We start from the raw sequence: 15,415 nt of genomic DNA, 5'->3' as shown, positions 1-15,415 counted from the left end.
GCTATTAATCTTTATGTAAGTTATCACAGCTTATTTCTGAGTTTCCCACTCTAAAATAACTATAGGATTTTTGTTTATTGTAATGTTATTCTAGTTTGTTTACAACATCAACATTTCACTGAAATCCGTATTTGAAATACATGGGGCCAACTTACCCCACTACCACTGCCAACTTACCCCGTTAGTGGGGCATGTAGGCAAATTTTTTTTAGCTTTTTGAACGTTGATTTCGATATGAATTCTTCAACGTAGATCAAATAAAAAAATAGCACGAGAAAGTTGGTTATCTGAGCTTTCTTTTACAATTTTTTGGGTGTCAAAATATGAAAAATTAAAGAAACCAGAGAAGAAATAAAAAAAATTGTACCAACTAGCCCCACCCTCCCCTACTAGTTTTGCACAAATATCGTACATATTCCGTAAAGTGGATTCTAAAATTGCAATTATCGGAATTGTCTTCTGCTTTTCGGAACATGTTCTCCAAATAGGTGAGGGGCTACCCATTTTTTGGTAGTTTTTCGGTTTTATGGGTTCAGTTAATGGACGAGTTTCGGAATGATTTTTAACAATGTAGATAGGAAATTCATTTCCCTAAAGGAAAACGTCAAGTTTGTTGCGTAATTTAATAAAACTACACTGAAAGTAGTTAATATATGGCAATACTTAGTCATATTTTTCATCTCGTTCCGACTGGTCGGGGTAAAATGTCAGATGTTGTCAAGGCTGCCAATAGTTAAAAATGAATCTATTATATTGCACAGCAGCGACTGAATAATTAATTAAGGGCCTTTCAGTAGGAAAAAGCTAGGGGAGACCGGGGCTAGTTGGCTCACGGGGTAAGTGGCTCATTTCTAATTTAAAAATCCGTTAATTACAACCTGCTGTTTTCAAAATAGCCAATAGTTTCAAAATCGACAATTAGATGGTCTGACGTTGTTTCAATTTTTCTACTGTGCAAAAAAAACGAACAGCATACGAAAAACGTTTTTGACAACTGCCGACCAACTTTTTTTTCCTCCGTGCTTTTCTTTTTCTTGGCGTAGGTAAGTGATTTAAACTTATAAGCTTTAAACGGATGAATTCATCCTTCATTCAGCTTTAATTGGCTTACATTAAAATTTTTTTGACTGTTCGCAAACATTTTATAAATAATAAATAGTGGACCAACCCCCTATAGGGGTAAGTTGGCTCTTTTTTTAAGGGGATAGTTGGCTCAGGTGGTTTCAGTGTGATGAAACAGAATTTTTCGTTTTGTTTCTTCTTTAACATAAGAAATGAGGATTTAGGAATTATATTCGAAAAACAAACAATGCTTCAGCATCTCCCGACTTATTGGAAGGGCCATTAAGTTGGCAAAAGAAGAAAACCAAAAAATGTCTAAGGCATTTAGTATTAAAAATAAAGACGAAATCGGCATTGAGTGTGGCGCTGACTATTCTTCCAGCAGTGTTGGATAGATACAGTGCACTGGAATTTGCTATCAATGGTCATACGAAATTACTTGGAGCAACTTGCCCCGTTGGTATGGGCAACCTGCCCTGGAGACGGGGTAAGTTGCCCATTTAAGGTGTCCCAATAAAACATTTTTTTTCATCATGATCGCATTATTTATTGTATTTCTTGTCTTAAGACATTTTATAGATAAGATATTAATTAATATTATGAATATAAGTTTGGCTCATTTTGATGAAAAGTAAAGGCTTGAGACGCATCTAACAAAAAAGTGAGCCAAGTAGCCCCGGTCTCCCCTACTGATAAAATTAAGTATCCTTCTTCAATTTCAAGTCAACATATACAATCAGTCATTTTAATCATATGAAATGCATCGACTGTACTGTTAAATAATGGCCTCTATTTTTAGGTAGAATAGGTCTAATATGCAATGACAATTTTACAAAAACCCTATATTTGGTTACATCACCTTTTCACAAGTATCGGTGACTAAAACTTCTTCGTTTTAAAAACCATGTGTTAATCTAAAGGAACCAAACTTAAATTTAGCAATAAGGCTAACTATTTTTTGGCAAACATAAGCCCATCTCATGACAGGTTGCCTGAACTAGTTACTATAAAAATCAGTTATTTAAGGCGCGTTTTGGCGTCTACCTGGTTGATCAGGAATGAGGTTGAGTTGCGATCAACCGCATTTTTGTGTCAACCTGGTTGAACTGAACCAATTTTTTGGCGACAACTGATATTTCCCCCCTTGGTTGAGGTTCAACTTCAACCGCCAGTCTATATTGCCGAGTTCTACCATGGTCCTAGAGCATGGTAGAACCAGAACCGAAGCAGACGACCCAACCCCTTTTTCTTTGCCGAATACAATTGTTATATGGCAACAAAGCATTCACGAATAATTTCAAAAAACAAGCAGACGTTATTATTATTTTATTTTTTTTTTTCATTTTCCCTTGTCCACATTGTTTCTTGAAGACTGGCGGAAAAAATTTAAAGGGGTAAAATTAGGAACAAGAAAATAAAAGAATTAACAAAACTTTCGAACCTGATGCAGTAATCAGTTGGGTACACTGAATCGAGAATCGACAGCGTATAAATTATAAAATTAATAAATATTGACAGCACATAGCAGACAACCTAAGATAGAGAGAAGGGGAGAGGGGACACCGCTGCCACATTTTATGAAAATTGTGGTTTTCGCCGAATAATGAAGTGGTGGGCGTGACTACGGCTCAACTTTCATTTTGGTGTCAACTGAAATGTAAACTTGGTTAGTCCGACTTCGACCAACCGAGTTGATCTAAAATCCATTTTGGTGTCAACCTTATGATTGAGTTCAACTCAACCAGGTAGACGCCAAAACGCGCCTTTAATCTAAGGGACTTCTGGGTTTTTGAACTACGCTTAAAATTTTTTAATGTTAATTATGTTTAATTAGTTAAATATATGCCACTTAAATTTTATGAAATACATTTTGTACGATCATTACTTTTCAATGTATTAAAAATTTTAGCTGGTTAGCTGCAAAATCACATGTTTCTAAATGTATCAATAAACTTTCCGAAAATTTTCAATCCCTTTACCTGTCTTATCACCATTTTTTAGCTAAATTAGTTCGTACACTACAATCTGATGTGGCGTAGCGGTAGCGTATAAGACGTTTAAATCCTAGCACGGCTAACTCTTTTTTCCAAAAATTAACCTCAAAGTAGGTTGTTTATAAAACTACTGAATTTTTCAATAGTTTTTTAAAATTAAGTATCTCATAGAAATTAAGTACAAAAAAAAATCTAGTAGGCTGGCCTTTTTTAAGTATCAAAAATTAAGTATTTTGTCGCCGCTGTGTGGAAAAGTTTATGCTAATCTAATAAGTAATATACAGTCATACGCGGAAGTTTCTTTAGCAGGCAAATAGGTCTATATCCTTCTATTTCTTTTTGATGGAGGGGATAGTTTGGTGCCTACCGTACCCCTTTATGCTATTCCTATTTCTCTTTCTTTGCAACCCGCGAAAAAGGTGCAACATTTAAATTAGGAAAATTGACTGAAACGTAGAGGAAGAGAAGAATGGAAAGAAAAAGAGGGTATGGTAGGCACCATAGTATCCCTTCCGTCAAAACAAAATGAAAGAATATAGACCCATTTGCCTGCTGAAGAAAAACTTGCACGCATGACTGTATGTAGTACCCGCAAAAAGTGTCCGAACACCCACCATTTTCAAAGCTTTTTAACATGGCTCTTACGGCGACGGGTGTCTTGCGCGGATGGGTAGTTGGGGGGAAATAATCGCATGCTGATGAAAATCAAGATTACTATTAAGAAAAGAACAGGGTATTGGGTTTAATGTTTTGTAAATGTTTATCACTTAAGGGTGTTGACTAGCATGATAGTCAATAAACATCCGAACACCGCGTCCTGAAACATCGTGGCTTATGGTATTACAACGTTTTTTTGAAATTTTTTTCTTAAAGTAGGAATTTTTTTAGACCACGATTTCTAGACTGTTCGATAAAACACTCTTTCAAGATAACCCTTTATAAGTAATTTTAATATAATCAATCTAGTTTGTTAATAGGAATTTTTTAGTTCATGGTACGTAAGTTCTTTTGGCCCCAAAAAATGGTTTTTCCTGTTGCCGACAGAGGCACTACCAGCAGGGGTAAGGGCAAAGCACAGTACGTGATTTTTCCCAGCCCAAGTGGACAGAGAGGCGGGAAAAAACAATGGTAAGACTTATGCCTCTTTCGGCAACAGGAATACTACCGGTACTGTAATATTTATAAATAATCAATAATAAATAACAAAATGGCTAACATCTGCTTGTGCATGATTCTTGAATATCCCAACCTTCACACATCTCACAGCACGAAGCAAAACGCCTGTTGGAACTATAATGATATTTATGTCTTTCTCATCTGTTGAAATTATGGATTTGGAAATCATTACAAATCATTAAAATACCTTTGAGGAAATCGTTACCTTTTAACGATTGCCGTTGGTTTGAGTAAACAAAAATCGTTGCAACTAAGTAACCTTAATTGAATTTTTCCCCTCCGTCTAGCCAATGAAAACCGTAATTCCAGATTAACAGTGCATATTGCTGCGTTAACTTTGATCCACCAAAACCAGTTTACAACAAAATTCATGAACTGAAATATAATTAATTAAGATATCATTACCTCAAATTACAATTAGATCATGCCTCCATTCACGTTCGCCTATTTACTTTGCCAGATACAAGATAAGATCTACGGTTTACTAGATTAAGCAGAAGCCCTCTCCTCACAAGAAAGAGGTAACGACTGCACGAGGAAAATATTTTGGCAACCAAGAAATAAAATGTAGTCAGTTGAAAACGATCAAAAACGCCAGAAAATAATGAAAGAGTGAAATCAGTTTTTTCCCATAAAGACTGCTATGCATGACATTCCTTTCAACAAGCCTTCGCGTTGCCTTTGGGGTCATTCTACGATTTAGTATAGGTTAGGGTAGGGCTAGTCGGTACCATTTTTTTATTTTCTTCTCTCGTTTCTTTACACGTTCAATTTCTGATTTTTTTTTACTACTTTTGGCTACCATTTGGTAGCGAAATGAAACAAGCTACTTTTTGGTAGAAGTTGCTACCATTTGAACGGAAAACCATCAATTTTTTAAAAGTAGGGTTAAGTAGATCCTCTACCATCTGCCTACCATTTGCAATGGTAGACTAATCTACCATTGACTATAATGGAAAAAAAGAAAAGTATTCGGTGGGAACCGAACACAGTACTACACCTTACTGATATTCCCAGTCGAGCGCCTTAACCACTCAGATATATTAATATTTTATATGTTACACATTTTCCTAACTGTTTCGAGGATTCAGTTAAGAACGAAAAAAATTCTGACTGAAAACGAAAGTATGTTTACATTTAAGACATTTGAGTGAGTGTTAATAATTAAATCCTACGTTTAATAATTTTATATTAATTTTAAACTATAATTTCTATCTTTTTCATTTTTATTCGCTAATTTAACCCAAATATTTCAACATAACAAAGAAAATGTTAATGTTCAATAACAAATTAAAAAAGCCAAAGGGGAAATAGTTGTATAAAAAAGCAAATAAAATATGACAAATTTAAAAGGGGAAGTAAAATTTACCTGTAAGTCATCAGAAGAAAGTTTGTTTGCTTCCCAAATTTTGTTATGTTATATTCCAACGAAAAGTGCAATATTTACTTGGGAATCGCCCCTCCATTTTTGTTGTGATTTTGCGTTTTCATCTGCTAATTCTTACTTTATGGTAGACACGCATTTGTCCACCATATTGTTGATCATCTTCCATTCCCCTACTAGCTGAAAGTAATCAAAATTTTCTACCATTTCTCTACTTTTTTCGTTCTACTACGGATGGTGGCCGAAAAGTAGGAAAAAGGTAGAAACCAAAAGTTAAGAGTGTAGTTTTTCCTCACTGAAAAGAGATGTCTAGAAAAGGTAAACAATAGAGCAAGTGACTGACGCGTACCCCCATTGTTTTACGAGCGCACCTTACTATTTTAAGAGAGAAATTGCGGCTGGCGGCAATGTTTGTATCGAGATACTGCGAGATACATACATATAATTTCTCTCTTAAAAGGGTAAGGTGCGCTCGTAAAACAATGGGGGTACGCGTCAGTAACATGCTCTATTGTCTACTTTTATCTAGACATTTTTGTAAACTTAGGAGCTCCGAGACATTATGTCTAAAATGATATAGACACAGTGTCTTGTGGTGTGGCGGGTTAATGCCCCTATGCCGTTCCCTGTGCTACCTAGGCAACCGATACGCCCCTCAATTTTTAAGGTTGAAACAAAGGCAATTTTTCCTTAACTTTGCTTTCAAGGTCGTTTTGAATTTATTTCAGAAAAAAAGATTCGGAACACTTAATTGTCTTAAAACTAAATACCTTAAGTGCATAGACAGAACACCAGTCGTTTTTTCTTTACACGAACGTACGTCTACCGAATACAAACCCTCAACCTTCAGGTTCTTAGGCATGTATTCTACAACTGTGCCACTTCAGTACACGATATTATAACTGGAGTATTGCCGTAATCTACGTCCTATGATGGCTGATACAATATTTTAGGGGACAATTTTAAAATGTTTTAAATATCACGAGAATATTTTCGAGGACAATTTTAAAATGTTTTAAATGCTACGTTTTATATTTTAAAATGCAGTTGTTATTATGGCGCGAGCTCGGTTCTTAGTAAAAAAATTATTTGTACTCCAACTAGCATAAATAAAAAATTAGCCATCTCAACGGCTTATTGTAAATATATTTGTATTTATTGTTTCAACTAAAACATTAGCTTATCCTACGTAAGACCTAATTGCAGTGGCCTTGCAGGTCATGGGATAGAAGTTGGGAAAAGGAGGGGTGATTTTTCACTTTTGTTTTCAGTAATGAACGTTCGCTCGATGAAGGTGTCTGGCGTTCGCAAAAAGTTAGACGATCGGAGGTTTTTTTCTTTTTCTTTGAATGCAAAAAGAGTGACCTTCAGGGGGATTATAAAGGTGGTTGAACGGCAAACCTCTTTTCGATACAAATGATTTGCTTTTTTCAGAACAATTTGAAAAGAAAACGCGCTAGACAGCAGCTTTTGTCTACCGCTTTCTAAATATCCCTTTTTATACATCATATTTCGACATCCGAAAAGATGTAAAAGAAAGTTCAGATAACCAGCTTTCTCGTACAAATTTTCTATTTGATCTATGTTAAAGAATTCATAACGAAAGAAACGTTCAAAATGCTAAAAAAAATTTCTACATGCACCTCTTACGAGGTAAGTTTGCAGTGGTTGTGGGGTAAGTAGGCCCCATGGAGCTGCGGTAAAATTCGTAATATGGTGTTCATTGAGTTATAAACCAAAAAAGCAGGCAACAAAATTTTTCCCGAAAATACAGAACATTTACACCATCAAATTATAATTGGCGATTTATTTATTTTTTAAGTTAAAAAATCGACTGGATACAGTGGCTCACCGTTTTCGATCATCAACTGTGTTAAATTTACAACAGCATGAAAAAAACGAGGGTGTAAATATAAAGCATGACGAAATCTATAATTCATGCAACAAAACTGTTTAATTCGGCGATTTACAGTCTCATGCCTCGCCAATATTTGTTTTTTTTGCTGATCTGCATGTCCGTTTGGAAGATCAAAATAACGCTGGTCATTATATCCGCGATCGGCTATAACTTTTTCTCCTGGTTGAAGGGCTTCAACAATTGCATTTCGAGCGAGACGAAGATCTGGCCATTCGCCGCACGGAACACCTCCGTGAGCCCAAACAATGTCCCCAGTGCGGATACAAATTCCAATCTCATATCACAAGCCGGGACCATTGAATTTGTGAGACCACCATTTAGGGTCAAACTCTGATGGTTCCATGATTTTAAAATCAGTCCCGTCAAGAGAAATAAATGTAGATGCGTCTCTTGGAGCGTTTCGGAAACGTTGCTCCCAGTTAAGCTTTTGTAATACAAATGAGATAATGTCAGAAGCGATTTTTTAAAATTAGCAGAAAATATTTCACTTACGACTGGCATGTCTGCAAGAAGGTTGATGAATATGTGAGACCACTTTCGAAATGTTTTTTCACTAACTCCGATTAAGGTCGCATTAAATGTTTCAATACTATATCGTTTTAACAGCATCAAAGCCCATAATAGATGCTCTGGTGTTGAGTTTCTAGGACGAGCCTTAAACAAAATGTCCCAAGCAACAAGACACACTAAAGGCGATGTTCCAAAAAACGCTCGAAATCTTCGATAACCTAGACTAAGGCTTCCGTCAAGTTCATGTCCAGTTATCTTGTGCCCAGCTTTCCAAAATGTTTCAACTAATGCCATAGCTGAACTTTACAAATCAATAACAGAACAAAACAACAAAGCCTCTAACTTTCTGTCGTCTGCACTGTCAAGATTGACGTCAATTTTATCAGCATTGATCGTCATATAAATTTTTTAAAGTAAAGCAAATTGGAAAAAAATTATCAGAAATCAAAAGTTCTGTAGCTACTGTTATATACATTATCGTTAGGATAAATTTTCATCTTTCTGTAACCAAATTTGAATGACAATTATCATTCTCATATTGACATCAATGTCGACAGCAGACGACGTTGAGTTGAGGTTTGTTGTTGTCCGTCATTCACTCTTGGTATTACATTTCTCTAAATATGCCAATCTGGAAACGTAATCCCCCTTGCAAAGCCCAAACCATTCTCACCAACATGTTTATTAATAACCAAATTCCCCCTGACGCAAATTCCTGCTTCTATCCAAAAGTTACATGACGAGTTCGAGCCGTATAGTTCATCTGTTTTTCGAGGTGCTTTCAACGAGACTCGCATGAAGTATGGGACTGAATGTAAGTAGTTTTGTACAACTTACAACTTTTTTTGGTCTTCTTGATATTTATATTTTCTTATTTGCAGTGAAACGAACTTCTTCAGCAGCCGGATTTGCCGACTCAGACAGCTGTGCTGGTGGTTCTGGCAGCACTGACTGTCGGCCAAAACGTTTCAAGCCAGATCCAGAATTAACCTGTGATGATGAAGACGAACTGGACTCAAAAATTGCACACAAAAACCAACCAGTGCTGATGACGGTTTACCGTGATCCCGTCACTGAGCAAGAAAAAGTTTGCATTGTTGTGTCACTCCCTGGAGGCGCTTCTGATGTCGAATTCTCTCTCGTCGGCAGTGGACCAGGCAGTTCTACAGCCAGAATAACGTACTCCTGGCCCAAAATCCTGTTTGACATCGAGGCAATCTTCAAAAAAGCCATCACCAGTTCGGAATTACCAGTTTGTCATCCCAAAATTATTGCCCTAAAAAACGAATTGAAAAACAATCGTGATTCAATCGACTCCACCCCTAAAGGATCGATGGAGTTGACTTTACCGATTTCGGTTCAGACGGCTACTAGCTCCATCTCCCGTGCGGGTGGGAAAATAGCTGACGGTAGTATGGTTGTGATTGTCGAATTATTGGCATTTCAGAACTCTTACACAGTCAAACAATTTGATAAAAAAATTGATTTTGTAGATTTATAGTCTTTTTTGTATTTTTTTATTGTTTAACTGTTTCGTTTTCTTGACTGGTTGGTTGAGTTTTCTAGTTTTTGTGTCATACACATTTATGCAGCATATTTTTTTTTTTTTATTGATCAAAAATACGCTTTTTACCGCAGCTCCATGTATTTCAAATGGGAATTTCAGTCAAATGTTGATGTTGTAAACAAACTAGAATAACCTTACTATAAAGAAAAATTATATAGTTATTTTAGAGCGGGAAACTCAGAAATAAGTTCTGATAGCTTACATAAAGATTAATCGCCTTAAATGCAAAAAATCTAAAAATAATATACGTAATTCATGCAAAGTTTTCACAGGTGAATAACGTAGAAAGGTATGCACAACTAACATGTGCCCAATTTTGGCCTCTTTTACATATCACTGTTCACCATAAGTCATTTCTAGAAAAAATTCGACTTACAATCAGGGTTGGCCTACCGCGTTCCAATTTGTAACGCGGTATGTAACGCGGTATCGCGGTAGTACCGCAGTACCGTATCGCGTAAGTTTATTTTACACTTCCGCTACCGCTACCGCGGTACAAAATTTCGTAGCTCGCGGTAGCGGTATTTTCACTCGGACTCGACGCCATCTCTTGGTCGTTTTTAAAACTTCATACTGGGTTTTGGCAATTTCTCACTTGGCTTGACGCTTGAGTCCTTTTGCTGTGTGACAGTAAACAGTATCGTGTGCTTCAAATTCAAAGCATTTCAGTGAACCGTGATTAGAGAACAATGACAAACAAGTAAGTGGAAACATTATGATTTTGAAAAGGTTAAAACTAAAAAGTAAATTTGTAATGTTTCTAGGAGAGGAAGGCCCCCTGGCAAAGCCAGTAAGTTTGCTAAGAAATCAAAAACTCTGGTTGCCACTCAATCATCTTCAACTACAGTTACGATTGAGAGTCTTGAACATCAACAATCAACAGTTGCAGCCCAACACGAATTGCAACCACCTCCAACAACTAAGGTGGAACAACAACAAGCGAAGTCTCTTAGACAGACTACTTGCAGTACTTCCCACACAGCACAGCTTCCTCTTGGGACCCTCCCAATAGGCTCTTGGCCTCCCAAGCTTTTATTAGACCTCCCAATGTTGTCCTGAGGAAGGTTATCGGATTTGCGTATACGGCATCATTCGTAAAATTTACGCTGTTCTATTTATAATGTTTTCAGGATGCCTTTTGTATGGTAAGATTTTATCAGTATTTCTAAATTTTCGCTTGATTTGCGATTTTTTTTTTTTTTTTTGGTTTCGTTTATTTGAATTATTTCTTAATTGTTTCTACAAATAGCATCCACCACATCACTTTGCCATCCGTAATCCAGCTGTATATGCAGCATCGTGTTGTGTTAACTGAAATCGTTTGATGTGCTGGCAACACGTAAAACGATCAATCACTCTTTTTTCAACCTTAGCCGCTATTGTGGCGGTACGGGATAGTCCCAATTCCGACCGCTAGGTGGCGAACGATAGAAGACGCGTTAGGGAAGGAGAGACCGGCAGTTGGGCGCGAGACGTAGAGCAGAGCAGGCAGAAGAGCATCGTCCTCCAACATTTCAGTTTTGTTTCTTTTGTGTTTTACCTTACCGGATTTGTGCCGTCAAGGTGTGGAATACACTAAATTTGCGAGTGATCCAGCCAAACAGTGACTTTATCTTTAATTTCCCAGCCATCCGGCGACATTTGGTGTCAGAAGTGGGATCGAGTGCTCGCTTCCCGTGGCTGCGACGGCGTGGTGACCCCTTGCTAAAACTGATCATTCGGCTTTATCGGAAACATCCAGCTTGCTGAGGCAGATTTCAACATCCATCGACATTCTCCGGAAGAAAATCTTGTCGCTGAACGTGGCATTTGGGTGTTTGGGAGCGAATTTCATCCCGATTTGCTGGGTTTTGTGGCGGATTCTTCCCATTCTTGGCGCCAAACCAACATGGCGGATCGGTGAATAGACATTTCTCGTTGCATTTTTTTGTGTATTTTTCAATTGCTGCTGGTAATTCGTCGAAAGGACGTTTCCAAGTAGATTTCAGCCTTTTTTTTTATTTATTTACTTTTTTTTAATTTTTTTTATTTATTTTTTATTTTTCGGCTTTGTGTTGTGTGGGGTATTTTGGCGCGCTTTTTCTTTGTGTGTGAAACAACAGCGGCTGGTGTTGCAGTGGCTGACGTTTATGCGTCGCTACCGCTGACATCCCTGCTGGTTGTGCAGAAGGGCATTTTTGTAAACCAACAACGGCTAGTGTTGCAGTGGCTGACGTTCATGCGTCGCTACCGCTGACATTCCCGTTAGTTGTGCGGAAGGGTATTTTTGTTGTTATACAACAGTGGCTGGTGTTGCACTGGCTGACGTTCTGCGTCGCTACAGCTGACATCCCCGCTGGTTGTGCGGAAGGGTAATTTTGTTATACAACAGTGGCTGGTGTTGCAGTGGCTGACGTTCTGCGTCGCTATTGCTGACATCTCTGACGGTCGGGAATAGAATAATTTGTAGACCAAAAATAAATAAATAGATAAAAATAAATTGGCAGTCATTTTATTTCGTTCTTCGTCGAGTTCGCCTTCTGGATATCGTTTTCTTCAACTGAAAAGTGGATTACATCTTCTCGTGGATTTCGTCAACTATTGCTGCATTCTGGAATTGAATTACCTGATATTCTTGCCTTGGTAATTTATCTAAAAAATCAATTTAAGTAGTGAAAATTCCTCTTGGCATTGCAAAACTATTCTATCATCAGGATTGAAATTTGAATCTCGTGGCCGTAACTGTACAGTCTACTTAATTCTCCATGCTCTACTCACTCTGAACTCTTGTTTTGTCAGTGCATTGATGCTCTAAGTTAGAGGTAAATTAGTTTAAAAGAATTACAGTCAAAATTTGTATTAATTTTTTTTGTTATCAGTGTTGCAGGCTTGCAGCATCATAGTTACAAAAACAACTTGGTGTTACGTACAACGTCATACGTCAACATCAATTTATTCAAGGTAAATTTGATAATGAAAAGGGTTAATACTGCTAGCAGCACATCTCAGGCTCACATAAGGAGAATGCGTCGGGAGGCATATCAAAACGTGGAGGTTGCTAATTTGTCTCAGTTTCAAGTTGAACGTGACATCAACAGTATTTGTGAACCAGGTGATTTTTTCAACAATTTCTTTATTAAAACTGAATTTAATGTAATCCATTTTTTGGTACTTCATCTTTTAAGTATTTCAAGACTACACTAAAAGAAGTTTGGAATTTTTAAAAATCCAATTTCGAGAAATGACTGCAAAAATCGACGATCTTTTGGACTCGAGACCGAAACCGTGTATTTGTACAATACAAAGAATCGAAGAAAATGAACAGCAATTCCTTTTGCATTTGGATTCGTTCGATGCTATTGAACATCTTGAAAATTCAATGAAGGACCAACAATCTCGACAACAAATGGTAACAGTAAATATTCAGTTTTTATTATTTCCGTTTGCAACCTTTAATTTTTTTTCAGATCCTTTTGCTGCTCCGTATCGGTGGAATAAATCTCCAGAAAACGGTTTATGCAATAATGGAAAAGTTATTCTCATACGAAATTGGAAGTAAGTTCACTTGGACGGGAAAATCCTCAAAAGGAATCGAGAAAGCTAAATTTTCTGATCTGAAGAATATCTATGCTGCAATCTCTGGTAAAGATCAATAAAGATAAATTTATTCTGGCTTAATAGTAACAAATTTTGCAATGTACTACAGGTGCCGTCCTCGGTAACAAAGACCTTGCTGGTGATGAGAAAACTACAGTTAAAGTGCAGTATCAAGTAACCGAGTGGCTTCGTCACTGTCAGCAGAATTTGAAAAGTCAAATGTAGTTGATGAATAAATAAAACATTTGAAAAATGTGTTTTGTTTATATGTATTCATTTTATCATAACAATTATTGCTGAAAATCGGAGCTGGGTACGGAATACTAGCCGGTATATATATGGTTAATTTGTTTCATTATGGGAGGTTATGGGGATATCCTCGGGAAGGTGAGAGAGGTACTGAGGAGGTTATCAGGAAGCCACCAGGTAACCAAAAAGATGGTTTTTAGAGGAATTTAGGAAGCTCACAAGTAAGACTGAGGAGGAAATTAAGAGGATCTTGGGAGGTCCTGGGGAACCAAATGTGCTGTGTGGGTTTAAATTCATCGGAGGAAACTCCAACTGTACGAAGACCAGTTTCAGTGAACAACCCTCCAACCGCTGCTCAGCTAAGATGTACCTTATATATGGACTGTTCTTAGACTATTCCAAACTTAACTATCTATTTTCTTGCTCTAGGTGAAGTAGATTACGCTGATCATGGTTCCAGCAGTGATGCTGATGTATCTAGCCATGAAGACAGTGACAAATCAGTAACCGAGCTAAGAATTGATGTTAGCCTACTTAGTCAAGTTTCTGATCCAACGAACCAGGAAAACAAAAAGACCGACAAAACTAAGGAAAAGGAACCAAAGGGCTGTAAAGACATAACTAAAGCCACACCCACAACCCAAGATGGTATCGCTTCTTAGCCTTTTGAAATTCAAATGTTTACTAAATTACTTCATTGGGTTTTAATTTACAGAGTTGAAATTGGTTTGCATTTCGTTTCCACCGGAAATGTTTAAATTCATTGGCAACGGAAGAACACCAGGATCATTCGTCATTAAGTGCCAAATTGGTGATTGCAAAAGGCAGAACAATACCTTAAGAGTGTATTGGAACAGCAGAGAAAACATCATGAAGCACTTTAAAGTACGGTTTTAATTCGTGTCAATATTAATTTAGTTAATCACTTTTACTTTAACTTTTTATAGAGCAGACACAAAGATATTATCCCCAAGTATCAGGATTTATGCAAAGAACTTGATCACAAGAAGAAGATGGAATCAAGACTAAGTTTTAACGTGTCACCACTTAAAGGTGAAACCGAGTCTTACTCAGGCAAGAAAACCTCCCAACAAAAAATATCGTTCGACGGCTTTCCTAGAGTTTTGACACAAGATAGCTTCGACAATTATGTTGTGGTAAGTCTGAGAAACCAATTTGAACTTTCCTGAATCCTGATCTTGCCACTTATCATTCATTCTCCATAGGAATATATTTGCGACGCAGCTCTTCCATTATACCACACTGACAGAATTGAATTTCGATACTTCATGAAGAGATTGTGTCCAAAACTGCACATGAGACACAGAAAGTTTTACCGAAAAAAGATAAATTCAGCCTTTTTAAGGCAGAAAGTTATGCTTAAGAATGAGCTGAAAACTGTGGATTGGGTTCGTACAACGGCTGACGCTTGTCCACGAGAAGAAAGAGTTACTTAAACGTTACAGCTCATTGATTTGCTGATGATTTGACCAGAAGATCAGCTTGTTTGGCTGTCAAACGAATTCGTGGGATGGCGACGTATGACGTGATTGCGAAAATCCTTGAAGATATCCATGATGAGTTCGATATTACAAGCAAACTAACAGTAACAATAACGGATAACGGGAGCAATTTTGTAAAAGCTTTCAAGGTCTTTGGACTACAACTCTACCAAGTTGAAGTTCGGGAATTGCGAGAGAAAAACACCGAGATACCTCCTGTGACTACGACAAATCCGAATCGATCGAATGTTGCTGATAATGGAATCGATGAAGATTGTTATGGTTTTACTCCTCCTTCGACATCTCAAGAATCGAATGCAGAGGGAAGGATTCGGAACCCAACAAGATACGACGGATCTGATGGAGCAATAGCAGCCATGCTTAAAGAACTTGAATCGGACTACGAGAGCAGCGACTCTAGCGAAGACGATGAACAAGAAGAAGCTTCCACTAATGAAGCACCAGATACTATACCTG

At 37.3% G+C, this 15,415-nt stretch overlaps 3 protein-coding genes and 1 pseudogene across 12 annotated transcripts in view; 2 read left to right on the top strand and 2 right to left on the bottom strand.

Annotated features, from left to right (window-relative positions):
* LOC116933792 overlaps positions 1–4,868 on the bottom strand; it is a 28,498-nt gene extending 23,630 nt beyond the window's left edge. For 5 of the 7 annotated variants that reach the window (XR_004400296.2, XM_032941491.2, XM_045180655.1 and 2 more), the window contains exon 1: positions 4,638–4,868. The gene's annotated coding sequence lies outside the window, so the exon portion shown is untranslated. Of the gene's footprint in view, positions 1–4,437; positions 4,568–4,637 lie in introns of all 7 variants that reach the window. The other 2 variants (XM_045180653.1, XM_045180654.1) reach the window with 2 other exon arrangements.
* Positions 4,869–7,289: 2,421 nt separating this feature from the next.
* Positions 7,290–8,747, bottom strand: LOC123466567 (annotated as a pseudogene).
* Positions 8,723–9,640, top strand: LOC123477404. Its single transcript, XM_045180740.1, has 2 exons — positions 8,723–8,858; positions 8,926–9,640. The coding sequence occupies exons 1-2, from the start codon at positions 8,840–8,842 to the stop codon at positions 9,543–9,545; spliced, it is 639 nt and encodes a 212-aa protein (XP_045036675.1). The 5' UTR covers positions 8,723–8,839; the 3' UTR covers positions 9,546–9,640.
* A 1,237-nt stretch (positions 9,641–10,877) lies between these two features.
* Positions 10,878–13,442, top strand: LOC123477387. 4 transcript variants are annotated; one of them, XM_045180705.1, is made up of 8 exons: positions 10,878–11,174; positions 11,239–11,510; positions 12,098–12,233; positions 12,305–12,412; positions 12,470–12,702; positions 12,776–12,999; positions 13,058–13,232; positions 13,297–13,442. In XM_045180705.1, exons 5-8 carry the CDS (start codon positions 12,564–12,566, stop codon positions 13,410–13,412), a joined length of 654 nt encoding a protein of 217 aa, XP_045036640.1. In that variant the 5' UTR covers positions 10,878–11,174; positions 11,239–11,510; positions 12,098–12,233; positions 12,305–12,412; positions 12,470–12,563; the 3' UTR covers positions 13,413–13,442. The 4 variants fall into 4 exon arrangements, with proteins under 4 accessions (XP_045036640.1, XP_045036641.1, XP_045036639.1 ...); XM_045180706.1 differs by having other exon boundaries at positions 10,878–11,510; positions 12,123–12,233; XM_045180704.1 differs by having other exon boundaries at positions 10,878–11,510.
* Positions 13,443–15,415: the final 1,973 nt, after the last annotated feature.

This window comes from Daphnia magna, unplaced genomic scaffold (assembly GCF_020631705.1).
Source record: "Daphnia magna isolate NIES unplaced genomic scaffold, ASM2063170v1.1 Dm_contigs021, whole genome shotgun sequence".
NCBI lineage: Eukaryota > Metazoa > Arthropoda > Branchiopoda > Diplostraca > Daphniidae > Daphnia > Daphnia magna.
Note: the sequence above shows the minus strand (reverse complement) of the source record. Positions and strands in the feature narration are given on the sequence as shown.